Here is a 27,280-nt window from a genome sequence, read left to right as displayed (position 1 = left end):
ATAGTGGTGGCTACTAAGAAGAGGGGAGGAGCCCTGTGCAGTAACCCTGACTTCTCCTGCATGGTGTCAGGCCCTGGGGTGGGAAGAGAGACTGAGAGGCATGGCTCTGTCTTCTCTGGCAGTGGAAAAGGGCCTGGGACAAAAGTATCAAGTGGGGTAGCCTGTGGCACTCCTGGATGGCATGAGTCTCCAAGTTTATGATTCCACAGCAGAGCGCAGCTGCAAAGACTGGCTGGAAACAGCAATGTGAAACAGGGAGAGGGTACAGAGGGCTTGGGAGAAAGAGAAGCTTCTCCCACCTCTTGAGGAATTCCAAACCCAAAAACATCTGTTCAGTCCTTCAGCACATCAGTCTCATTTAAGAATTATGAATAAAGCAATCGGAATTAATTGGCATTTGCATTTTTAAAAGATTAATCTAGGGGCGCCTGGCTGGCTGTCGGAGAAGCATGCGACTCTTGATCTCAGGGTCGTGAGTTGGAGCCCCAGGTTGGGTGTAGAGATTATTTAAATAAATAAAACTAAAAAAAAAAAAAAAAGATTAATCTATCCATAGCATCTCGAGTTGATGGAATTTCAGACTTCTGCATTAAAAGAAACCTTTTACTGTGACTTAAATGTCTCATAAAGGCCCAAATCCTGAATAGAAACCATCAGTGACCTTGCCACTCCTGCCTATCAATGTCCACGGAGCATTCTGGATATAAACAGCCTCAAGGATCTACCAAAAGGAAACCTTGTTTTCTGGAACTCCCTGATGGTGGCGGGAAAGGGTATGAGTTCACTTTCCCATATCCATGTACACATACCACATCTACTGCTAAGAGTGTTGTGTTGATGGACAGAACCAGAAAACCTTTTCTTTTTGGTGATGTTTACATTTTATTAATTAAAACAGATTTTAGTTTAAGGTCATCCTATTTTGAATCCCAAAAGACCACGCTTTCTACATCACCACTGATGCGGAGGATCAATGGAACTCTACCTTCTTAGAATATTTCAAAATTTGGTTTTAGTTACTGCTGTTCTATGGCCAAGCAAGGCCTAACTCAGCCCTGAATATACGCCTGCGGTGGGATATGATGGAATGGCCAAATCTACTCCATCTTCCAACATGCCTTGTGATTTTCACATTAAAACACACAGTGTCTCACCAAGTTCATTTTCTACTTAACCTCACTTAACAATCTGTCTTTCTCACATCCCCAGAGTGAAGAACAAATAAAACTGTCACATACACCACACTGTCAAACATTTCCAGGAATTCTAGCATTTATTTCTGATCAGTTTAAAAATCTAGAGTGAATGGAGTCGATCTGGACTGGCTGCTTTTATTAGAAATTCCAAAGTCATTCAATCATTTCTTTCTCTGTAATATTTACTTTTACCTTAAACATAACAGTTGGTTCCAAGTATCCTCAACCTTGCTCTTTTGTTCATATGATAATTCCAGAGTTATTACATAATGACCTAACCAATAGACCAGAATGTGATATAGAGACCTAAATGTGTCTCCAGAGAAATAGAGAATGCAGTGGACCATGCCCAGGCTATGGAAAGTGCTCTGCAAAGATTAGATTACGGTATAAAAATGCAAAAAACAAACTTACTGAAACTATGTATAGTCTGACCTAAAAACCGATTACAGCGAGTGTTTAAATATTTAAAAATTTTTTAAAAGGCAACTAACAAAACAACAAAGATCTCTTTGCAGTCAGTATTAACCTAGAGCAAGCTGCCATGCTGTGTATAGGAGAGAGAACAAGGAAAGGAAAGAAAAGCTAACACGTGCCCAAGGGTGGCTGAACTAACACCAAATGCTAATTATTCACACAAGATTATATATATTCTGCCTCTGGACATGCTGCTCTCGCCTGCTGGTGAAAATATCAACAGAGACAGTTTCAGAACTCCTACTTCATGGGCTGAGCGCTCTGGTGCACAAAACCTTTCACATCAGTAATACATAATCACTGCAAACAAATTAGGGGAAAAAAGATCAGCTAAATAAAAATCTACCAAATAGCACTAGACAGATATAACCACTGAATATATGTTTCCTATACAGCCTATATTTGTACCTGTAGATGTTTGTTTTTGTAAAAACTAGATTATGTTTATATATTCTGTTTTATAGCCTGCTTTCCAAAAGAAAATATATCAACAATTTATTACCATGTCAACACACATAGGAAGTTTTATATTTTAGCTACATTGCTATAAATCTTAACATAACTAATAAGGATAATTATAAAATATCATTCAGGACATGAAAACGTGAAAGGCTACTCAAGGTAACTAAGTCCACATTAATTATGGTAAACAAAGGACTCTGCTCTTCTAGTAATTTTTCCCATTGAAAATGCAAGTTTCCTCCATAAACAAGCAAAGTAATACTGTGGGTTTCTACAGGGCAGAGATAAAATATATTTAAGTCACCCAGACAAGTTTATGGCCTGGGAGCCTATTAGAGTTCAGGAAATTCTTTTTGTTGATATGAGTGTAGTTTTCATTAAAAGTTGTCACTTCAGGGACACCTGGGTGGCTCAGTAGGTTAAGCGTCTGCCTTTGGCACAGGTCATGATCCCAGGGTCCTGGGATTGAGTCCTGCCCGCATCAGGCTCCCTGCTCAGCGGGGGCCTGCTTCTCCCTCTGCCTGCCACTCCCCCTGCTTCTGTGCGCTCTCTCTCTCTGACAAGTAAATAAAATCTTAAAAAAAAAAAAAAAGTCATCACTTCAATCAAGAAGAAAATATTACCATTGGGACATCTGAGTGTTTAAGGCACTGGGACTTAAGAAAATACTAAACTATCTCAACTGGGGGCGCCTCGGTGGCTCAGTCGGTTAAGCATCCGACGCTTGGTTTCGGCTCAGGTCATGATCTTGGGGTTCTGGGTCGGGCTCTGCGCTCAGTGTGGAGTCTGCTTGAGATTCTGTCTCCTTCTCCCTTTGCCCCTCTTGCTCATGCTGTCTCTCTCTCTAAAATAAATAAATCTTAAAAAAAAAAAAATTTCTCAACGGATAAAATGATTAAAAAGACAAATGGGGAATTCACAAGTGGAAATCCACTCCGTCAACATTATCTTCACCCTACAACACTGAGCGGAAGCCCTCTGCATCCCAGTGACATGTCAGTACAGGGCAGTACATGCCTCACCTGTTACTTCACTGAGCTAGGGTTCACCATGCCCATGTGACCGACAGCCTCTGTTATTCACGTGGTATTCCTCCTACCCTTGAGCGCTGTGGCAAGTGTTGGGCTGAGGTGGGGAAGCGGGTCTTCCACCTCTTCCCAGCAGCATGGGAGACAGTGGGCCTCTCCCCCCTTCCTGAAACACTGGCTTCTCTTGGCTTCCAGGACACTGCACTTGCTCCATCTCTACCTCACTCTCTGGCTGCTTCCTCAGCAGACTCCTAGGCTGCTTCCGAGTCATCTCCTCACCTCTAAATACTGGAGTGCCCCAGGGCTCACTTGTCCTTGGATTCTCCCTCTGGCTCGCTAGTTACATTCACTTCCTTGATGACCTGGTCCAGTTTTACAGCTTTAAATACAGTCTATTGACTCAACTGTTCCCAAGTTCCTATCTCCTGACTGGACCTCAGCCTTGAACTCCAAATCTGTATATCTGACTATCCACTTGACATTGCCCCTGGGATGTCTAAGAGGCACTGCAGACCTTTATTCCAACACACTCTTGCCCCACGGCTCCCCATCTCAGTAAAGAGCACGACCAGTGGTCCAGGTGCTCATGCGGTAAACCCCGGAGTCATCGTCAACCCCTCTTTCTCTCATGCATGCACACACATGTCCCACAGTGCTATATTCAAATAAAACTGCTAGAATATCAATCGGCCCTAAAAAGGAGCGCAACTCTGACACATGCTACGATATGGATGAGCCTTAAAGACATAATGGTAAGTGAAAGCAGCCGGTCACAAAAAGACAAATATTGTACCATCCCACATATAGGAGGTACCTAGAATAGGCAAATTCAGAGAGACAGAAAGTAGAAAGGTGGTTTCCTGGGTGGAGGAGGGTGGAATGGAAGGTATTGTTTAAAGGGAACAGGGTTTCAGTTTGGGAAGATGAAGACGTTCTGGAGATGGATGGCCCTGAGGGTTGCATAACAGGGTGAATGTACCTAATGCCTCCGAGCCATACACCTAAAAACAAGTCCAACTGCTTCCAGTCACCTCCTCTGCTAGCATTCTGTTCCAAGTTATGATCATCTCTTGCTCGGATTAATTACTATAATAGCCTCTTAACTGATCTTCCTGTTCCATTCAATTAGGATTAGGTCTGTCCACACACAACAACCTATGCAGTGGCTTAAGCAAGAGTGATGTTTACTTCTTTCTAAGGGAAAAAATAAACCTAGGTTTCGGCAGTCCAGAGCTGGGATGGGGACTCCCGGGCATTCCAAGGAACCCAGTTCCCATCTTTCTGCTCTGCATCCTCATGCAAGGCTGACATTCTTCCATTGCCTCAGGTCTAAATGGCTAAATGACCTTCAGCGATTCGCCTGCATTCTAGAGAGCAACAAACTGGGGCAGCAGACTCATCCCAAACCTCTAGTTACATCTTCACAGACCAGAACTTATTCAAGCGACCCCTAGATGGAAGGAAGGCTGGGAGCATACTCCCTTTTCTGCGCACAATATGCCTGAAAACCAAACAAAACACAAACAAACCCAGAGTTTTGTTGCTAAGGAAGAAGGGGAGACTGGATGTGGGGAGGCAACTAGCAGCATCTTCTCTCTCCCCTAGAGTCTACTTTCCACACAGGAAACAGATTATTATAAAACAGAAACCAAATTGCACTCGCCTGCTCAAAATCTTCTAATGGCTTTTCACTGCCATCAGAAGAAAATCCATAGTCCTCGTTCTGTCCTACAATACCCTCCATGATCTGGCCCCTGACTATTCTCTGAACTTATCTCCTGTCCTTCTCTCAGCCCTGGCCACCCCGCTTTTTTGCTGTTCCTCAGGAATTCTGAGCACAGCCCCTGTCTCAAGTCTTTTGCATAAGCCAGTTCCCACTACCTCAGGGTTTCTCAACATCAATGCTATTGACATTTGGAGCCAGAGACGTCACTGTTGGGGGGGGCTGTCCTATGCAGGGCTGTGTATTGTCAGCTACATTCCTGGTCTTTACTTAGGAGATGCCAGCAGCACTGGTTGGAGGTGCAGTAACCACGACCTCTCAGATCCTATTGTTTTGAATACATTTTCAAATCTTTACTTTTTTTTTTTTTTAACAAAAAGCAGAGGGAAATCCCTTCCCCCTACAGTGACTTCTGAGAGACCAAGAGCTGCAGAAGAGCACGAATGTGGCAGCAGAGGGGAGCTTTTGAGTATCCACACTTCTGCTCCGCTGCAGGACTGAAACACAACCTGATGGGCTATGAGGAGAGTAATACCAAGATTCTGCCTTCTCCAAATAAATTTGAATTGAAAATCAGATAAATCGAAGAGCTTTGTGCCCCTGCAAACTTATGTCTTTCAGGATCTGAGGCCTGAGTCTGGTTGCCTAATGTTCCATGGTTCCTTCAGAAACACCATCCCACCATGGGTGTGTATGTGTGGGATAGGAAGGATGGGATATTGGTCAGAAGCAGAGAGGAAAACTGAAGTCTTAAAAGATGGCAAAAATTTGTTCCTAAAATATACAGTGAGTCAGTGAAACTCTGACTCCCTAGCATGCAAGTTCAAACCTGCTCCTTCAAACCATTCTGGGCCCTCTGGGGTAACAGTCAAGTTCTTCTCAATGAGTAAGACTTCTCTTACCCTACCCTTAGCATGGAAAAAAATGGGAGATGTCATTTTTGTGACAATAAAAAACACTGCTAGACACTGCCAAGTGTCCTCTAAGGGACAGCCTATCCTGACCCACTGGTGAATGAACCACTACTCCATCTGGAGCATACTGGCCCTTGGAATTCATATGGTCTGATGGTCTTTGTTCAAATGTCCCATCCTCAGCCTTTCCTCTACCTCTCTCTCCCCCCTTATCCTTCTTCATCTCTCTTCACAGCACCCCCTACTACCCGACATTACCTTTGCATATGCTATTTATTTTTCTATTTTCCCACCTAGGAGCTAAGCTGGATGAAGGTAGGGTCTTTGTTTTGTCTCTGTTGCGTTCTCAGTGCCTGGTGCATAGTAGACAATCCCTCCTATGTATTTGTTGAAAGAAGGGAAGACAGCAGTTGCTACCCTCCACGTAAAAGTGCCAAGCCAAGGGGTGCCTGAGTGGCTCAGTCTGTTGAGTGTCCGACTTTTGATTTCAGCTCAGGTCATGATCTTGGGGTCCTGGGATCTAGCCCCACATCGGGCTCTGCACTCAGTGCAGGGTCTGCTTGAGGATTCTCTTTCCCTCTCCCTCTGCCTCTGCCTCTACCCCTGCTCACACACACGCTCTCTCTCAAATAAATAAATCTTAAAAAAAAAAAAAAAAAGTGCCAAGCCAAGCCAGGAGCAGCATGGTGACTACAGGGCTGAGGGCAGGGCATCAAAAATGCCAGTATCTTTGTGCAAATGACATCGGATTCTTCCCCCCAAAACTCTTCCTGCTTTCTTTCCCTGGACAGCTCTTCAGCAACCAGCTCGCCGCAGACACCAGCTGCAAACCTTGAGATGACTTTGAGGGTGACACTACCAATAGGCATAGGAGAGATCACAACTATTATGCAGAAAGGAAGTCTGTAAACCATGCAAGGCTTTCCTGTAAACAACACACTCATCCATGAATGAACAATCAGGTATAACATTTGTTATGGCTTGGAACTGTATGCTTATTCTTTCAAACTAAGAGCCAGTATGTAATTAATGGGTATGCTGTTTAGAGATATGCATAGGGAATAAAAAGATGTATTTTCTCTATATGTTTCTGTGTACATATCTATTTGCTACTACCTACATAGATACATAAGACAATAGTAGTTATATCTGGCACTGGCATGGAGTTGGAAGGGAGAGTCAGTATTTTTGAAGAAGGAGACTTAGGTCATTCAGAAATATTTGAATTTTTTACCATAAGCATGCACCACGTATAAGAAAAATTAATTTGTTAAAATCAATAACTAACAGTAATATATCCAATGTATTTCCATTAAAATAAGGACCAAACAAGGATGCTCACTCTTAAAGCTGATTATTTTATATATTAAAACTTACCGGGGTGCCTGGCTGGCTCAGTCAGTTAAGCATCTGCCTGCGGCTCAGGTCATGATCTCAGGGTCCTGAGATGGAGCCCCACCCAGTGTTGGGATCCATGCTCTGCACTCAGCAGGGACTTTGCTTCTCTCCTTCTCCCTTTCCCTCTGCCCCTCCCCCAGCTCATGTGCTCTCTCTCTCAAATAAATAAATCTTAAAAAAAATTATGGGGATACCTGGGTGACTCAGTCGGTCAAGCATTCACAGATGAATAAATAAAATCTTTTAAAAAAATTATGGTCAGCACAACAAGATATATAACTATTGGAAGGGAAGAGATATATGCAGATGGCATGACTACATATGCCAAAAAACCCCAAGTAAACTAATTGAAACATCAGAATGACTGTATTCAGTCACATGGAAGGAGACAAAATCAAGAGTGTTTCCACAGCATAGAAAAAAAGAAACTTTAAAATATTATTTCATTCATTATAGCTACTGAAATATAAATTACTGAAGAATTTTTTTTTTTTAAAGATTTTATTTATTTATTTATTTGAGACAGAGAGAATGAGAGACAGAGAGCATGAGGGGGAGGAGGGTCAGGGGGAGAAGCAGACTCCCTGCCGAGCAGGAAGCCCGATGCGGGACTCGATCCCGGGACTCCAGGATCATGACCTGAGCCGAAGGCAGTCGCTTAACCAACTGAGCCACCCAGGCGCCCCTGAAGAATTTTGTTTTAAAGATTTTATTTGTCAGAGAGAGCACACAAGCAGGGGGAGCGGCAGGCAGAGGGAGAATGAGGCTCCCCGCTGAGCAAGGAGCCTGATGTGGGGCTCGATCCCAGGACCCTGAGATTATGACCTGAGCCGAAGGCAGACACTTAACCAACTGAGCCACCCAGGTGCCCCATAAAAATCCCATTTCATTCTCTATAAAACCTAAATTCTTAGCAGGGCCTACCTGGTTCTCTACCCTGCCCTAACCTCTTCAGGCCTGGGTAGGAAGGTCTGGGGTAGGGGCCTGGGTCCTGTCAGGGTGAGTGGAGCGTGAGAACACTAAACCAACCGGCAGTCAGCCTTGAGGCTATTCTCCACCTGCATCCCACAGCATCACACCTCATGTCTCAGTCTACACATTTATGTCTCGCCCACAAGGCATAGAGCACTTTTTTTTTTTTTTAAAGATTTTATTTATTTATTTGACAGAGAGAGACACAGTGAGAGCAGGAACACAAGCAGAAGGAGTGGGAGAGGGAGAAGCAGGCTTCCTGCTGAGCAGGGAGCCCGATGCAGGCGTCCTGGGATCATGACCTGAGCTGAAAGCAGACGCCCAACGACTGAGCCACCCCGGCGCCCCCAGCCTAGAGCCCTTCTGACTGCCCTCACTCATCTCTGCCTGCTCGCAGCCAGCTCCTGTGTATTTTCTTCCGGAGTATGGGCGGCAGCAGCTAGGTGAAGAGGAAAGCAGACCAGGGCACTGAGGCCTTCTCCAGGGGCTGGTGAGGCCTCAGGAGGGGTCCTGGAGTGAGCAGGGACTCCCGAGGGTTCCTTCACACCAGGCTATTTCTACTTTCCTGGCTCTGGGTAGGTCAGCATTAGCGAGAGGGCCAGGAAATGCAGTCTCATGGAGGAATGGACAGGGCAAGCCAGCCCCTCTGCTCAGAGACCGCACTGGCCTGAGGCAGCGGAGGGGCAGGGGACACAAGCCCTGTCTATGCGAGTCCCAGCATTGCCGGCAAATGTCATTTCACGCACATTCAGAATCCTGATTTGTAAAGATGAGGGAGGCTGCCAAAACAGACTGCTATCCAATCCTGTGAGATCTCACAAGCCGACCAGCAACCATAAACATTTAGAATAAAGAATAATTCAGGAAAGCTAGTTCTATGTAAAATTATACTCCACGAACTCTTTTGTTTCTGTCTCCTTCTAATTCACCCACCAAACCTAGTATTTCCCTTATGTTCACTCAAACCTTTTTAGCAACAATGAAATTTTAAATTTTCTCCTCCTAAAGGAAAGCAACCTTGCCATTTTGGTCACCAAAATTAGGAGCACACCTGACTCCTACCTGCTATTGGGGTCCTGCCCAGGGGATGGGGTGGGTTCTCTGTTCTCATTTTCTTCCTTGATTCACTTTTATTTTCTTCATTTTTCTGAAAAGTACCTGCTTTTCTTTTCATCACTACAACTTACTCAATAATACACCCTGTGATACTGTGATTTACAGCAAGAAATGTCTATTTTGGTCTTCTTCCAAGGTTCCCGGCACAGAGCTCCTAAAACCGTTGGAATTTTCTCGGTGATAAGGGAGATAAAGTGTGCTTTGTTATTCATAACAAGCCTCTCTGAACTATACCTGAGTTTATGTTAATGAGGTGACTTTTGAAAAGCCCCTAAGAATGGGCAGATTGAAGCCTTGAGAAAGCCCAAGGGAGGGTTCAGAGAGCTTCTGGGTGGGTGAACATTTGGAGGTGCTAGGATGGTGGTGTATCTAGAGAGGGCATGGAAGTGCCACCCCTTCCCATATACCTGGCCCTCTGCATCTCTTTCACCTAGCTGTTCCTGAGTTAGATCCTTTTATAATTAAGTAAAATGTTTTTCTGAGTTTTGAGTTGCTCTAGCAAATTAATGGAACCCATGGTGGGGGTCGTGAGAACCTCTGCTTCTTTACAGCCAGTTGGTAAGAAGCATAGGTAATAACACCCTGGCCTTGCGACTGGTGTCTAAAGGGTAGGAGGACACTCCTGTGGGACTGAGCCCTTAAACTGTGGAGTCTGATGCTAGCTTCAGGGAAATAGTGTCAAAACTGACTCACAACTGCTTGGCATGGGAAACTCCCCACCACACATTTAGTGATCAGATGTGCCAGAAGTGGACTATTTTGTGAGTAGACACAAAACAGAAGAGTCTTCCTAAATACTCCCATTTCTGTTACAGACCACTTCATATGCACAAATCCTCCACGGAACGGAACCATTTACGGGATATTCCTGATACGCTACTCCTAAGTTTCTCATTCCCTTTTTTTAAACTTGGAAAATACCCAAACAAACACAAAAGGAGAGTATAACAAATCCTCATATACCCATCAAAAAGCTTCAATAACCACCAACATTTTGCCATGTTTTTTTTCACCCTTCTCCCCACCACCACTTTTTGCTGGAATGTTTTGAAGCAAATCCCAATTAACCAAGACCTAGTACATGTTCAAACTTCCCAAATTGTCTTTTAAAATGTACTTTGTTTGAATTTCAATCCCAAAAAGCTCATCTTATTTGGTTGTCGTATCTCTTTATATATATATATATATATATTTTTTTTTTTTAATATTTATTTTTTAAAATAATCTCTACACCCAACATGGGGCTCGAACTCCCGACCTTGAAATCGAGTTGCATGCTCTTCCGACTGAGCCAGCCAGGCGCCCCTGGTTGTCATATCTCTTAACTCTGTTTTTAGATGCCTTGTACCTCTTTTTTTTTTTTTTTTTCCTCTTATGCTACTTGACTTTGTTAAACAAATCAGGTCAACTGCCTATAGAATATGCTACATTCTGATTTGTCTAATGGCTTCCTTGTGGTGTTACATAATTTGCTCCACTACACCCCATATTTTATGTAGACTGGGAATTTGTTCTAGAGGACTGATGAGATTATTTCAGGTCCCCTCCCACCCTGGGGAGAGGGAAGAAATGTGAGAAGTACAAGAACATACCATGGGGGTACTGTGTGGTTCTTAGGATTCATGATCAACTAACTGGCTGTCTCATTTTCAGTGATGTTGAGGTGGACCAATAGATTTGGGTGGGAAAGGCCTGATCTTTCCCTTATGAAGTTCCCCAATGACCTTTTATCAACTGGTTTTATCCTCCATTGTCGACCACTTGCCTGAGTCAGTTAATTCACTATGGTGTGCAAAATGGTGATTTTCCCAATTGTATCATCCCTTTTACACGGAAGAATACTGAGATTCTTCTAAAAAGAAGAAACTTCCCCCATCCATTAGGGCTATTTGGTTACCCTGAAAAACAGCTGTACTAGAGAAGAAGGAAATTTGCTTAATTCCTTATTTTTCTTTTAATTAGCAATTTTCAGAATAATGAGGTGGTGGCATAGTGTGTCTTGGCCAATCAAAATCAAAGGATCCAGTGCCTCCAGAAGGGCAGATGCCCTCTGGCCCCAGTGGCTTCCACCCACACAGAATGGGCTCGGCAGACAGTACATCTTGTTCCACATGAAGTTTACAAAATCACTCAAATTCCAATTGCTTAAATTAATTATAGGTTCTTCTAAAACCTAAAATCTGAAGACAATTTAAATAATAGAAGAGGCACCTCAATAAAAGAATAAGTCAAAAAGAGTGGTTAGAAATTAACAACAGCCTGAAAACCAGAACTATATAAGCTATTTTCAGTTTCTGATTAATAGCAGCAATTTGGATTTTCATTTGGCACATACAGTTAGGAAATATTTACTCTACAATCTATTATGGAAGATCTACTAGTCAAAACAAGAAAGGAAAGAGAGAAGTAACACTGAATTTTACCTTTAGGCAAAAAAAAAAAAAAAAAGAAAGAAAGAAACATGCAAATTTAATTCCATTCAGGTTAATGAAAATTGTATTTTGAAACCAGTCCCTAATACTTTCCATTACTGTTGCTCTACAGTATTTCTGGCATATATCTACCCAAAATAAATTATTATTTGGGTCTTATGAATTAAGGTTCTTAAGAGTCAGTGAGTACTCACAAATGAATTATTTCAAACAGATTCATGGGTAATCACACAGTTACACAAAAGACATTTGTCAGTGCATCAAACTAAGAGCCAAGGTTCAATTACATAAAGATTTGATTTAAGGTCTGCCTGCCCATTTACAAGGTGATGATACTTGGAAGGCAGCTAAAATTGTAAGAACTACAACTCATGGGATCCCTAGAGCTGCCCTGGGCTTCTGGAATGCACAGCACCTGCCCAGAGGGCCACACCCTCCCAACTCTGAGGCCCCAGAGGGAGACCAGAGCCCTGGAACAGTCAAAGGGTGGAGGCCAGAGGACAAGTGACAGCACTGCTCACTCACACAAGGATCCTGTCCAGCTGCCCGCCCTCCACCTTCCCTTGAAAGGCTGACCCCACCCTTTTGCTGTTTCGGCCACAATAGGTCCCCTCTGCTCTCCATCAGGTTCATTCTGCCTCAGAAACTCCGCAGTAGCTGTTTCCTCTGTCCGGAATCCTCTGTTCCTGGTCATCAACAGGGTTTATTCCTTCACCTGCTTCAGGTCTTTATTCAAAAAAAGAAACAAGGAGCCCCAGATGGAGTCACTTGTGCTAAGCCCTACATCAGCAAACAAAGACTGAACACTTAACCAAACTGCAATTTCAGCCTCTCCCAGGAATGAAACCTGTAACCTGTCACTCTGGAATGACCTGGTGAGGTAATTCACTGGAGAGACCCCTTCTGTCTCCTATAGGAAGGTGGCCTTGACTGAACCAATCCACTCTGCTCCAAACTTTCTTTTCCTGCTCCCTTCTGCCTATAAAGGCCTTTTATTCTGAACAGCTCTTTGGAGCTCCTCTCCGTCTGCTAGATGGGATGCTGCCTGACTCATGAATAGTTGAATAGAGCCAATAAAATCTTTAAAATTTACTCAGTTGAATGTTGTTTTTTAACAACTCAAATGTCACCTTAGTGATGCCTTTTCTAACCCTCTTATCTAAGATTGCAGTCCCCTTTTAACTACCTGAAGGGAGGGATTTCTATCTTGTTCACTACCATATCCTTTGTGCGTAGAACGGTACCTGGTACAAATAAAGTGTGCAATAAATATCTGTGGAATGAAGGCATGAATCACAAGTCAATTTGATTCTTTTACTTACATTTCCATTGAAAAAGAATTCTATTTAAGACAAGTGACAGATGCTTGTAAAAAGAGGTGGACATTTGTGACTTTCTAATGAATAGAAAACCACATTATAGGGCTGTCTATACTGCTTTAATATGAACTACATGGTTTAATTTGCAAAGGATAATCCATTTCTCTGACAAATGATACTGAGGTAGATAAAAATCTAAGAGAAATCAGCCACTCAATTTAGCTAGCCTGGCATTTTACAGGAACACTGGAATTAACACAATCCTAACGACCACCAGTGGAGATGCTCCTAGACTCAGAGAAAGGACAGATAGCAGGTCCCGTGCAGTCTATTTCTAAAAAATGTGTGGGTGGGATATTCAAAGCTTTGTATAAAGAACAAATGCAGCATGGGAAACCATAGTTTTCCTGAATTCACATTCGGCTGGACTGATAGTTTGAGACATACAAAGGAATTCCCATGAAGCACTTAATTATGATCACATTTCTTATTTCGACAAAAATCTCACTCTATATACAATGTAAACTATGTATTTTCTTTTTTAAAAAACATTATTTATTTATTTGAGAGAGAGAGTGAGAGAGTGTGCTCATGAGTGGGAAGGGCAGAGGGAGAGGGATAATCTCCAGTTGACTCCGTGCTAAGAGTGGAGCCTGACGTAGGGCTTGATCCCAGGACCCTGAGATCATGACCCGAGCAGAAACCAAGATTCAGACACTTCACCGACTGCACCACCCAGGTGCCCCTATATGTTTCCTATAAATCCAGAGGAGGAAAAATCCTACCTAAACTGTCACCTGGCTTATCCAAAGGTTCTTGGTTACTGCAAGGGTATTTGCTGGATACCCTACCCCCTACCCCAATGTCCCATTCTAGGCACAAGGCAAACAGCAATGACTATTGGTAGAAGAGGTCCCCTTGGGCTTTTATGATGAAAAGGCCCTCGCAGTTGCTACATCAGGCAGGTTGTACTGCGGCTGCCTTATAAGGGAGGCGCCTACTTCAAGAACCAGGGAAGAAATGAGCAGAGCTAATGTTCTGGGAGTGGCAACTCTTTCCACCTAAAAGGGTTTCAGTTAGAAGATTAACTTGCTGGAGTGCCTGGGTGGCTCAGTTGGTTAGACATTTGACTCTTGATTTCAGCTGAGGTCATGATCTCAGGGTCGTGAGACTGAGCCCTACCTCAGGCTCCCTCGCTTAAAAAATAAATAAATAACTTGCCCAACATTTCTCTCTGATGTTGGGTTTGTACATAATTGTGCTCTGCACTTCAGAGAAGGGCTCATAGCACCTTCTTTTTTTTTTTTTAAAGATTTTATTTATTTATTTGACGGAGACACAGTGAGAGCGGGAACACAAGCAGGGGGAGTGGGAAAGGGAGAAGCAGGCTTCCAGTGGAGCAGGGAGCCCGACATGGGGCTCGATCCCAGGACCCTGGGATCAGGACTTGAGCTGAAGGCAGACGCCTAACGACTGAGCCACCCAGGCACCCCTCTCAGCACCTTTCAAGCCATATTGGAAGCAATAAGAATGATAATGGCAACTAACTGGGTACAGCCTTTCAGACACACTAACCACATCAGATTATCACGAAAACTTGAACCCACAATCCCGAGATCAAGAGTCTCACGCTCTTCCAACTGAGACAGCCAGGAGCCCCGATAATTCCATCTTATAGATGGGCAAAGTGAGGATTAGAGACGTTGGGAGCTTTGTTCAAGGCCGTACAGATGGTAAGAAGCAGAGTCATTTTTTAACCCAGATCTTCTGACTCCATGCCCCCTAACAGTGTCATAGGTGCCCATTACCTAGTGAAACACCATGGTCACAGCTCATTCTCTGAGAGTGAGATTTTTATTTTAACAGTGAGATTGTGAGGGTGAAGCACAAGGGTAGGGGCAAAGTCATTGAAAAGTACAGACAAGACAGGACCCATGTACACCCTGCCTGCCCCAGAGCACAGAGTGAGCAACTGGAGTTCCTAGAGATAGGCACTGGGATCAACGAGCATATCCCAAACCTGGCTGTAAGTAAGGGAACATGAGAAGCATCTCTGGCCCCCCCTCAGGGGTGGGCCAGTGGGATCAGTGCTTTCTCTTAGGTGTAAAATGGTCAAGGAGCACCTGGGTGGCTCAGTCATTAAGCGTCTGCCTTCGGCTCAGGTCATGATCCCATAGTCCTGGGATACAGCCCTGCTTTAGGCTCCTGCTCAGCGGGGAGCCTGCTTCTCCCTCTCCTCCCCCTGCTTGTGTTCCTTCTCTCGCTTTGTCTCTCTCTGTCCAATAAATAAAATCTAAAAAAAAAAAAAAAAGGTCAAGCATTTAAGGGGCACTTGGGTGGCTCAGCTGGTTAAGTGTTTGCCTTTCGCTCAGGGTTGAGCCCCGTGTGGGGCTCCCTGCTCAGCAGGGAGTCTGCTTCTCCCTCTCCCTCTGCCCCTCCCCTCTGCTCCTGCTCTCTTTCTCTTTCTCTAAGAAATAAATAAAATCTTTAAAAAAAAAAAAAAAAGAAAAAGGGTCAAGATTGGAACACTGAGTTCAGATTTTTCCTCACTCACAGTCCTGGACTAAGCACCTCAGAAGAGGTCCGTACCTAGTCAGTCAAGTTCAGCATCATTAGGCCTCAGGGATGAATGTTAAAAAGCCTCTCAGGGCCCTTCTGATAAAACCCTAAAAAGACCAACAGGAAAAAACCCAAATGCCCAGTCTTTCCATCTGAATTGGTGAATATTCTGAGAGTGAGACCCTTATTGGCCTAGGGCAGCACATAAGTTCCAGAAACAACAAACACTGCTCTGTGGAAAAGGTAAAATGTTAAGTCTGCAGGCCGACACTTGGCAATCACATTTTAGAATTTACTTTTAAGTCAACTGTTTGAAACTCAGAATACACCCATAGAGTCTAAAACGCACCAATAGCACTGAGTTTCCAGTCTAGCCTCCAAAGCCAGTTTAGCCTATTATGTACAAACACATGGTAGTATTCCAGCTCTCCTAATCGCATTTCAGTGGCAAAAGCCAAGTCAAAATTCCAAACCACAACAATCAGAAATATTTCTCCTTCTCAGCTCAAGTGGTCCATGCTGGTCTTAAGAAAGCAGAAGGGCCAAGAGAGGTGCAACTTCAGCCCAGTGGCTTCCTAAACCCCCAGTCCTCAGGGTCGGTTCATCCTGCTCTAGTGGTCCTGACTTGGGGGACAAGAGCGCTTGCCAGGCAGGGCTGGAAGGCAAAGGGCCATGCATGTCCAGCTCTGTCTCCACCAGCACCTGGAGGCATAGACTGAAAAAGAGCTCAGTGATGTTCAGGTTAAAATAAAAGCATTCGACCTTATTTTTCAAACCACTCTTGCCTGAAATTTTATTTTTTTTTTAATTTTTAAAAATTTTTTAAAGATTTTATTTATTTATTTGACAGAGAGAGACACAGCGAGAGAGGGAACACAAGCAGGGGGAGTGGGAGAGGGAGAAGCAGGCTTCCCGCGGGGCAGGGAGCCCGATGTGGGGCTCAATCCCAAGGACCCTGGGATCATGACCTGAGCCGAAGGCAGACGCTTAACGACTGAGCCACCCAGGCGCCCCTTGCCTGTAATTTTAAATCAAGCTAAAAGTGCTGATGTCACAACAGGAAAGAGCTGTAACAGGCTGGGTCTAATACGGTATAACCCTTTCTGAGAGGGCAGAGTCCCTAACTGCTCTCTTGCCACATCTCTGCAAAGTAGCGAGCAGGCACACTGGTGGCTAAACAACACGGTCCTTTCTGTAGGACAAACAAAAGCTCAAGCTGTCCATTTGCGCATGCGCATGCATGTATCCAGACAGCAGTCTGGGAAGGCACACGCCGGCCAGCTAATGGCAGCCACTTCTGGGAAACGGAATGGGATGGGAGAGTAAGTCGGCACTTTTACGTTTCACCCTTTGAATTTCTTTTGAGAAGTCCATTTAAAAAAAAAGCTTTATGTATGCTTTACACGTGTTAACTCAAAAAATACTTTAAACTATCACAACCCATTTTAAAAACACTTCAAAACGGTAATTTCCCTGAATATAAAATGTGATCATAGAAATACTCAGAAATTTAAAATATACTTGGGATAGATTCAAAACAGAATGACCCATGGAGGCTATTATACATTTATACCAGCAGGTTCAGGAAACGACAGCCCGTGGGCCAAATCCAGTTCAACAGACAGGTCCACAAAGTAAGACTGGTTTTTACATTTTTAAAGGGTTATTAAAAAAAAAAAGGTGACAGAGACCACATGTGGTCCACAATTCCTAGAATTTACTATTTGCTCTATACAGAAAAAGTCTGATGATCCCCAATTTACACCAATAATACTATGTTTTTTCAAGTACAGTTCTTTTCTTCTTCTTCTTTTTTTTTTGTAGGCTCCACGCCCAAAGTGGGGCTTGAACTCATGACCTTGGGATGGAGAACTGCATGCTCTGCTGACTGAGCCAACCAGATGCCTCTCAAATATAGTTCTAAATTCTCTTGGAAATGCCTTCAAAATAACTTTTTTTTTTAAGATTTTATTTATTTTTTTGACAGAGAGACACAGCGAGAGAGGGAACACAAGCAGGGGGGGTAGGAGAGGGAGAAGCAGGCTTCCCGCGGAGCAGGGAGCCCAATGCGGGGCTCGATCCAAGAACCCTGGGATCATGACCTGAGCTGAAGGCAGACACTTAATGACTGAGCCACCCAGGCGCCCCTCAAAATCACTTTTAAACACGATAGAAATTAGTCATATTACTTAACAGCCTACGTTTTTTCCCCCTAAACCCACAGCAGTATAAATTAGCTTGTTTAGCTACCCCAGCCATCAGAGTTGGCTCAGAAGATGTGATTTCCTAAAATCAAATTCACCCCCAGGATGGGAAAGGGACATTCTCTCTTCTAGCATTCAAGAACCTAACCTCTGATGTGCTGCTAAAATGTACAAGGACTCAAGACATCAAACTCAGAAGAACTCTCTGAGCAGATAACAATAATTTTTAAAATTTAGCAGTTACACTAGTGACACTAATCTGGCAGCAGATCAGTTGAATAAATGATTTCCTAAATAAAGGAAGGAAAAAGGTCATCTTTTATTCTGAATGAAAACTGTATTCTAATCTTACATTCTAATCTAGAGCCCTGAAGGAGGGAGGATATTTCACTTTGATTATCAAAGACCCTAAGAAATGTACTGAGTAAGAATCAAACACAACAAAATGGGAACAACTATGAATGTAGAACTGGAAAAATAATTTATCCTGTAAACATGGGTGAACTTTCTACATTAAACCAATGGTTCTATAGAATGACAACTCACAAATACAGTTCATAATCATATTTAGAAATCTCAGTCCCCACTAGGTACTTTTAGCAGGATGTTATTTGGAAATTAAGTTTCACCTTCAAAATGCAAAGAACATAAAATACCGGCTGATTTGCTGGTTTGTTTCACAGTCTTTGAACCTACTTAATTTGAAACGAAAGCAATTCAGAACCTGGAGTGCACCAATTTTATTTTTTTATTTTTTATTTTTAAAGATTTTATTTATTTACTTGACAGAGAGATAGAGAGAGAGCACAAGTAGGCAGAGTGGCAGGCAGAGAAAGAGGGAGAAGCAGGCTCTCCACTGAGCAGGGAGCCAGACGTGGGACTTGATACCAGGACCCTGGGATCATGACCTGAGCCGAAGGCAGATGCTTAACTTGACTGAGCCACCCAGGCGACCCAACATGCACCAGTTTTTTACAAGGACAGAGTATCAACAGAAAGAAGATGGAGATCGCAATTATAGTAATTTGGGAAACCACGAAAACGACACTCTCACTTACCTCTGGGACACGTTTTCCTACCCAAGTATGATACAGAAGATACCCTACCTCAATGTCCTGGAGGCTGAACTCCTTCTGGTCTGTAAAGTTTGCGGCCCCGGCGCTAAGTTCCATCAGCATCTTGGCGATCTCGGGCTTTATGGCTGAAGTCAGCCGACTGGCTGCTTCCATGACGTGCTCCTGCACATCTTTAAGCTGCATGGCTGCCTTGGAGTAGTGAGAGTTCCTGAACACAGTGCTGAAGAGATCTGTGAGGAAGGTGCTGGCCCGGCAGAAGACGTTGAGGGCATCCAGGTACTTGGAGATGCCCTGCTGGATGTCGGCGATAGGCGTGGAGTGGGGCATGGCATGGTGGCAGCCGCCTGCAGCGGTCAGACTGCCCAGGGGGGCCGCGGGGGCCGCCGACGCCAGGGGAGCACTCAGCGCTCGGCCCAGCTCGGGCATTGGGTACTGCTGGTGCTGCTGCACCTTCTGCTTGGACCCGCCAAGCAGGAAGCGCCGCTTGTAGTCCATTTTACTGTCCTGGGCACTGCAGCAATACATGCGGGAGGGGGAGCTGTCCCAGTGGGTGGGGCACGGTTCGGATTCCTCTTCTTCCCCCCGAAACTGTAGCTAGGTATAAAAATAGTGGAGTTCTGCAAATCTAAGTTTTGAAAAAGGCATTTCCATGAGGCAGGTGACCGTGTGATCCAACGTCGATGGGAGAACGACGGGTTTATGTAAGTAATATTTTCAGGGTAGGCGGGACCTCTGACAAAAAAATAAAAGTGTGTCCAAAATGCTGTATAAGAACTGTTAGCATTCCACTCTCTTAATAAAAAGATATGCTTGCGGAGAAAAATGTTTACCTATCATTGCAAGAATATTTTGATACTTGTATTTACAATGGCAGAAAAATAACTTAACTTTAAAAAATGTAATATAATGTATCTTCAATATACCAGAAAAATTAGAACCCAAAAACCCACAAGCTGATCAACAGCAATTCAAAAAGCAGTACAGTTACTTCACACTAAGTCCTTAGGAAGGAAGATCAAACTGCTGCGGAGGTTTGACAGAGCCCGTCTGCCAAATCCATTCACCTGCAAATCTTATTCTCAATGCAAAAAATTTCCAAGTTTCCTTTAACGTTTTCTGAAAACAAGTGTTTTTCTTAAAAATGGCATTTGTTATTATAAGTCTTCTCCTCCTTTCCTTCTGTTTGCTGAGGTAGCAGTTTCCTTGTAACAGTAACGAGAGGTGCTTCCAAGACTGGGTTGGCCCTCAATTGTAAAGTCTGAAGCAAGAATGCACAGATGTATTTGTAAGGCCTCTAAGTCATTTCCTGTGAGGGGGGGAAATAAGATAAAGTTAGGAAAGTTACAGGATGACGAGTAATTCCAAAACATTAACTCCTGAAATGCTATAATCCACAAAGGCGGGCTTGAAGTAAGAAATCATATATAACCTTACCAAAGCAGGTGCGACAGTGAGAGTTCAACTATGACATGACGACTACTAGAAAATTCCTCAAGTCGTATAAAACTAGTGCAACCAAAAAAGTTTGATTCCGCACCAACCACTCCAAAGCTGAGGCTAATGGGGCCTGAACTCGTGTTTGTGTTCGGCATACCCTTGACTCCTCCTAAAAGAGCTCATAAATCGGCAAGAGGATCAAGAGAGTACCCAGATCGTGGGGAGGGCTGTCAGCAACCACAGCACTCCCAACACTTTAAGGGGGACTAGAACAGAGAGGGAGAAATCGGGAAGGCTGTGATAAAAGAAATGTTACTTTGAGGGAGGCCTCAACCGTAGGATAGGTTTTGACAAGTGCAAAAGGGATGGGTGGGGCTCACCAGGTCAAACGACCACCACAGACAGCAAGGCCCTGAGCAGCATGGCATGGGGTCCACTCAGGATTCCCAGCTTGGCCAAAGTGCAGCGCACGGACAGAGCCTGGAGTGGTGAGTGGCTGACAGGAGGTCTGCAGACAGGATTCTCCTCACCCTCTCCCAGGTTCCCTCTGGATGTTCAAAGAGAAGCCTGGCAGGTGTGCCCGTTCTTACACCCGGGGGTAGCTCCTGTAGAACCCCTGGCTCTGGATAGGTTCAAAGAGCAACGTCTGGACATGTGCGGTAATAGTTTGATACCTCCAACAGTGGAGTGGTGGGATTCTTCTCACAGAGCTACTATTGGGGTTCCCATTTGCCTGAACTCTCAGTTCTCTCAAACATAACACGAGTTCAAGTCTATTTTACTGAGTGTTATATTTAGTCTACACTGAACTTCAAACCATGTGATATCTCGATATAGTTTGGACTACTTATTGATAACTAGGTTTTCTTTCTTTCCATCTTCCTTTTTGGTTGATTAAAAAAAATACAAGTCACACTTTGTCCCTCATCATGGCCAACTACCATGCCTCTATCATCAATCGCACAAGGAACCCAGGAAGGTAGGGGGGTTAAAAGAGGAAGAGATGAGAGATACAAACACGTACCCTGAAAGTGTAGCAACCCTAACCCAGCTAGCATGTAAATGCAACTAAACTGGCCATCTGCAGCTCCAATTCAAGAGGATCTTGACTCAAAAAAATTTCAAAAACTTTTCAAGAAACAACATATCAAATGACTACTTGTAAGAAATCTGTTCCCAAAAGGTCTTTTTTCAAATTTATGACAATAAAGAAATCTTATCTATCCCTACCCAAATGCTCTGTTGTAATCAGTGTAGCTTTACAAATTCTGAGGTACAACAGATGCCCTCAACAGGAATGTTGTTCATACAGAAACTGTGAAGTATCTGAAAGAAAACCATTGTCTTGAGCTGGCTAGAATGAGCATCTTGAGCAGTCCTGAGGAGCACTTTCTTCCTTCTGTGTTGCACACCGCTGCCTCTGGCTCTGAGAGTCCACTCCCACTGCTCTGTTAGTTGGTCCTAGAAGGCCAAGTAAGACTCATCTACTTACCTAATTTTAAAGAAAGCATCATAACATTATACTTTTTTTCACTTTACATGTTTCCAAAATTTATTTGAATGAAACTTATAATACTTAAAAATATACGTCACCAAATTCACCTACAAATTCAAAATCAAAATCTGAATCACCTTTTTTTTAATAGAAATGGGCAAGCTGATCCTAAAATTCATATGGGAATGCAAGGGACCCATGATGGCCAAAACATATATTGGAAAAAAAAAATATGTTGGAGGATTCACACCTCCTGATTTGAAAACCTACTACAAAGCTATAATAATCAGCAGAGTACTGGCATCAGGAAAGAGAAATAAATCAATGGAATAGAAATGAGAGTCCAGGATAAACCATACAATTATGGTCAACTGATTTTAGACAAAGATGCCAAAGCCACTCAGTGGGTAAAGAATAGTTTTTCAATAAATGGTGCTGGAAGAACTAGATATCCACATGCAAAAGAAAGAAGGTGGACCCCCACCTATATCATATGCAAAAATTAACTCAAAATGAATCAGACCTAAAAGGAAGAACTCAAACTATAAGACCCAGAAGAAAACACAGGTGGAAATCTTTGTGATCTTGGATTAGGCAATGGTTTCTTAGATATGGCATCTAAAGTACAAACAACAAAAAAAATAGGTGGGACGCCTGTGTGGCTCAGTTGGTTAAGCGTCTGCCTTCGGCTCAGGTCATGATCCCAGGGTCCTTGGATTGAGTCCCAAATCGGGCTCCCTGCAAAGCAGGGAGCCTGCTTCTCCCTCTACCTGCCGTTCCCCCTGTTTGTGATCTCTCTCTCTCTCTGACAAATAAACAAAATCTTAAAAAAAAAAAAATAGGTAAGTTGAACTTCATCATAATTAAAAATATTTTGGGATTTCTGGGTGGCTCAGTTGCTTGGGCGTCTGACTTCAGCTCAGGTCACGATCTCATGGTCCTGGGATGGAGCCCTCTGGCGGGCTCCATACTCAGCAGGAGTCTGCTTGTCCCTCTGCCCCTCCCTCCACTCATGCTTTTTCTCTCTCTCAAATAAATACAATCTTTAAAAAAAAGAATTAAAAATGGGGACGCCTGGGTGGCTCAGTCGTTAAGTGTCTGCCTTTAGCTCAGGTCATGATCTCAGAGCCCTGGGATTGAGCCCTGCGCTGGGCTGTGCACTCAGCAGGGAGCCTGCTTGAGAGTCTCTCTCTCTCTCTCCCTCTGCCCCTCCCCCTGCCAGTGCATGTACGCATGCTCTCTCTCAATATATTCGAAAATCATACAACTGTTCAAGTTCTAGTATCCAGAATATACAGATTCAATTCAACAAAATAACCTAATTAAGGGGCACCTGGGTGGCTCAGTTGGTTAAATGTCTGACTCTTGATTTCGTCTCAGGTCATGATCTCAGTGTCCTGAGGTTGAGCCCTGTGTCAGACTCCATGCTCAGTGGGGAGTCTGCTTGAGATTCTCTTCCTTTCCCTCTCTCTGCCCCTCCCCTGCTTGCACACTCTCTCTCCCTCTAAAATAAATAAATAAACCTTAAAAGCAAATGAAAAGATGTGCAACATGATTGGTCATCAAGAAAATACAAAGCAAAACCATTTCACACATGCTAGGATGGCTGCAATAAAAACAACAACAACAACAACAGCAACAACAAATAAATGTGGGCAACAATGTGGAGAAACTGGAACTCTCACACATTGCTGGAATGTAAAATGATGCAGCCACTGTGAAAATCAATTTGGCAGTTCCTCAAAACGTTCAAGAGAGTTGCCATATGACCCCAAAATTCCACTCCTAAGTATGTACCCAAGAAACCTGAAAACATAAGTTCATATAAAAACTTGCACATGACAACTAAATAAAATCATAAATGAAAAACTTGTACATGAATGTCCATAGTATTATTCATAATAGCCAAAAAATGGAAACAACCCAAATGTGTATCAACTGATAAATGGATAAACAAAATGTGGTATAGCCATACAGCATTATTCAGCCATAAAAAGGAATGAAGTACTGATTAATACTACACTGTGGATGAACCTTGAAAATATATGGTAAGTGAAAGAAGCCAGACACAGAAGGCCATATAATGTGAGATTCCACTGACATCAAACCTTCAGATAAAGCAATTCCACAGAGTCAGGTAAAAGTAGATTAATGACTGCCAGGAGTTGAGGAGAGGAAGGGAATGGGGAATGACTGCTAATTAACACAGAGTTTCTTCTTGGGGTGATAAGGATGTTCTGGAACTAGATGGTGGTGATGGTCATACAATTTTGTTAATATACTAAAACCCACTGAATTTCACACTTTAAAATGGTAAATTTTTTAAAAAGATTTTATCAATTCGAAAGAGCGAGCAAGCGCACAAGTGGGGGGGGGGCAGAGGGAGAGGGAGAAGCAGACCCCCTGCTGAGGAGGGAGCCCAGGACCCTGGGATCATGACCCGAGCCAAAGACAGATGCTTAACTGACTGAGCCACCCAGGAGCCCCAAAATGGTAAATTTTATGGCATGTGAATTATGTATCAATAAAAAAAGAGAGAAATAGGAAAACATATATACTACTGGCCTCCAGAAATGTTTACTTAGAATAGATGAACAAAGGTCTGATATGCTACTTCTGAAAAATGACCCACGGTTACTGGGCAGATCTGCAGCACTGTGGGTAGCTCTTGACTAACCAGGGTGGTGATTACCTGCATGTTTACTTGGAGGTAAAAAAAAAAAAATCAAACATTGTTAGTATACTTTGTGTACTTTCCTACATTATTCTTCAGTAAAAAAAAAATAAAGGAAAAAACAAAGAGTTAACTAGCACAGAAAGGAGGGAAGCCTGGGTAGGGAAACTGTCACTCCAAGTGGAACGGCACTGAGGGTGGGGGAAGGGGGGACCTGAGAGGGAGCAAGACAGAGATTACTGAATGGCCAGTCTCACTCAAATCTCCTTCCTTCTTTACAATAAAGCAGTGGGGCCAAGAATATGTGCACTGCACTACTCAGAAATGTATGTGTTTACATGACTAACTTGGGGTGTAAGTAAAAGTCCTAGATTAAAGGCTTTGGCAAACTCTAAGATTCAGACCTAATCTAAACTGCAATTTCACTATTAGGAAGAGAGCAACAGATTCATGAAAATAAAAACCTGAAAAGGAAGGGGAGGGGAATGATGTCATCAAAAATGGCAGAGTAAAGACCTCAAAAAATTCTCTTCTCCATAAAAACAGTAAGAAAACTGGCAAAAATGGTCAGAATCAACTTTTTCCAAACTCTGGAAATTAGGAGACTTGCAAAAATTTGGGGGAATATTTATTCTAGAAAAACAGCTGAATTTCAGTAAGAATAGTGAGCTTTGCAAGCATTTTAACTTGACCTAGTTCCCTTCCCTGTTCTCTAATTCTGCAGTAGCCTTGAAAACTAACAGCAGCATTTGCAGTGAAAACCAGAAGGCAGGCAGCCGCCAGAGGGAGAACTGGGCTAGAGCTCCTTCAAAGTTTCATTCCCAGGAAATTATCATTATTTGACCTATCTGGTGGTTCCCTGGAAGATCCCACTTCTCTATTTGAATGGACATGGAGCTCACTTGGAAAGGGGAGAAAATCTGCTTTCCAGAGTTCCCCCATTATATCATTTAAAATTTTCAAGTAAAGTTTACAAGACATGCAAAGAAACAAGAAAGTATGGCCCATACACAGGAAAACAAACAACAGAAACAATTCCTGAGGAAACTGGATTTACTAGACAAAGACTTAAAATCAGCTACTTAAAAATATGTTGAAAGAACATGTAACATATGTAGCAGATGTAAAGAACTAAAGGAAAGTATGATAGTGCTGTCTCAGCTGATACAGAATACTAATAAAAGATAAAAGGTGTATTTAAAAAATAGATCCAAAAAGAAATTCTGGAGTTGAAAAATATAACTGATATTCTTGTGTTCCCTCTCTCGCGGTGTCTGTCAAATAAATAAATAAAATCTTTAAAAAAAAATACACTAAGTGGTTCAACTGCAGATTTTAGCAGGAGTCAGCAAACCTGAACATAAATCAAGATTATTCAGTTTAAGGAGCACAAAGAAAGAATGAAGAAAAAAGAAATCAGCCTCAGAGACCTGCGGGGCACCATCAGGCATATAATGTGATTCCCATAAAGAGAGGAGAGAAAGGCACAATCACTGAACTCTACCTCTGAAACTAATAATACATTGTATGTTAATTAGTTCAATTTAAATAAAATAAAAAATTTTAAAAAGGTACAGAAAGAATATTTGAAGAAATAAGGGCTAAAAACTTCTCAAATTTGATGAAAAATATGAATCTACACATCCATGAAGCTCAACAAACTCCAAGTAGGATAAACACAAATTATAATCAAGTTGCCTAAAGTCAAAGAGAATCTTGAAAGCAGCAAGAAAGCAACTCATCACATACAGCTGACCTCATTATTTACAGTAGTTATATTATATAAGGTCACCACGTAAACTGTTATTCGCAAATACTGAATCAGTTCCCTTAGAAGACATAGAGAGTTAAATTCCTATGAGCCTCTGGTCATAACATTTTCATCAAGCAATCAATACATATGCGTGTTCTTTTCAAAGATATTTAATATATATTGTTGATTCATTAACACTGAACTCACAGCCAACAGCACTATACCCCATACCTGAATGAAGCTTATCTAACACACACATTTTCTCCATATGGCACATTACCGCTTTCTTGAGCTTAGGAACACTTAACAGCCCTTCAGCTCTATGCTGAGGGGCCATTTTATTTTATTATTTTTTAAATATTTTATTATTTGACAGAGAGAGACACAGTGAGAGAGGGAACACAAGCAGGGGGAGAGGGAGAGGGAGAAGCAGGCTTCCTACGGAGCAGGGAGCCCGATGCGGGGCTCGATCCCAGGACCCTGAGATCATGACCTGAGCCGAAGGCAGACACTTAATGACTGAGCCACCCAGGCACCCATGAGGGGCCATTTTAAACAGTGAAACTGCCAACATAAAGCATAAAATGTAAAAAAACAAAAACAAAAACAACCCATGGCAGTAGATAGTCTATGGAAAGGATACTTGTTTATAATCTGAGTTGAAATAAGAAGGCAGAATATCACCTTGTTTGACCTCAGCCAAGGGTGTGCACATTGGGCAATTGAAAATTTTCTGCCGCTCTGCACATGTTCACCAACGATCATGAGAGGTTCACAAGTACTGATTTTGTGTTACAAATAAATTTTAGCCAGTAAGCTGATCCACAAATACAGAATCTGAGAATAATGAGGATAGACTATATAAATACATGGCTTGAAATACTTGTATCCCCAACATAATGGGGTATGCCTCTTCTTTTTTTTTTTTTTAAAGATTTTATTTATTTATTTGAGACAGAGAGAATGAGAGACAGAGAGCATGAGAGGGAGGAGGGTCAGAGGGAGAAGCAGACTCCCTGCCGAGCAGGGAGCCCGATGCGGGACT

At 42.8% G+C, this 27,280-nt stretch overlaps 1 protein-coding gene across 9 annotated transcripts in view; it reads right to left on the bottom strand.

The window, feature by feature from the left end:
* Positions 1-27,280, bottom strand: part of GARRE1 (granule associated Rac and RHOG effector 1) — a 78,594-nt gene that overhangs the window by 29,753 nt on the left and 21,561 nt on the right. For all 9 annotated transcript variants that reach the window (XM_081806697.1, XM_006730752.3, XM_081806693.1 and 6 more), the window contains one exon: positions 18,907-20,182. In XM_081806697.1, coding sequence (XP_081662823.1) covers positions 18,907-19,401 — 495 coding nt within the window. In that variant the 5' untranslated portion in view covers positions 19,402-20,182. The remainder of the gene's footprint in view (positions 1-18,906; positions 20,183-27,280) is intronic.

The sequence above is a fragment of the Leptonychotes weddellii genome, chromosome 16, assembly GCF_054177405.1.
Source record: "Leptonychotes weddellii isolate Sample4059 chromosome 16, ASM5417740v2, whole genome shotgun sequence".
NCBI classification, from domain to species: domain Eukaryota; kingdom Metazoa; phylum Chordata; class Mammalia; order Carnivora; family Phocidae; genus Leptonychotes; species Leptonychotes weddellii.
Note: the sequence above shows the minus strand (reverse complement) of the source record. Positions and strands in the feature narration are given on the sequence as shown.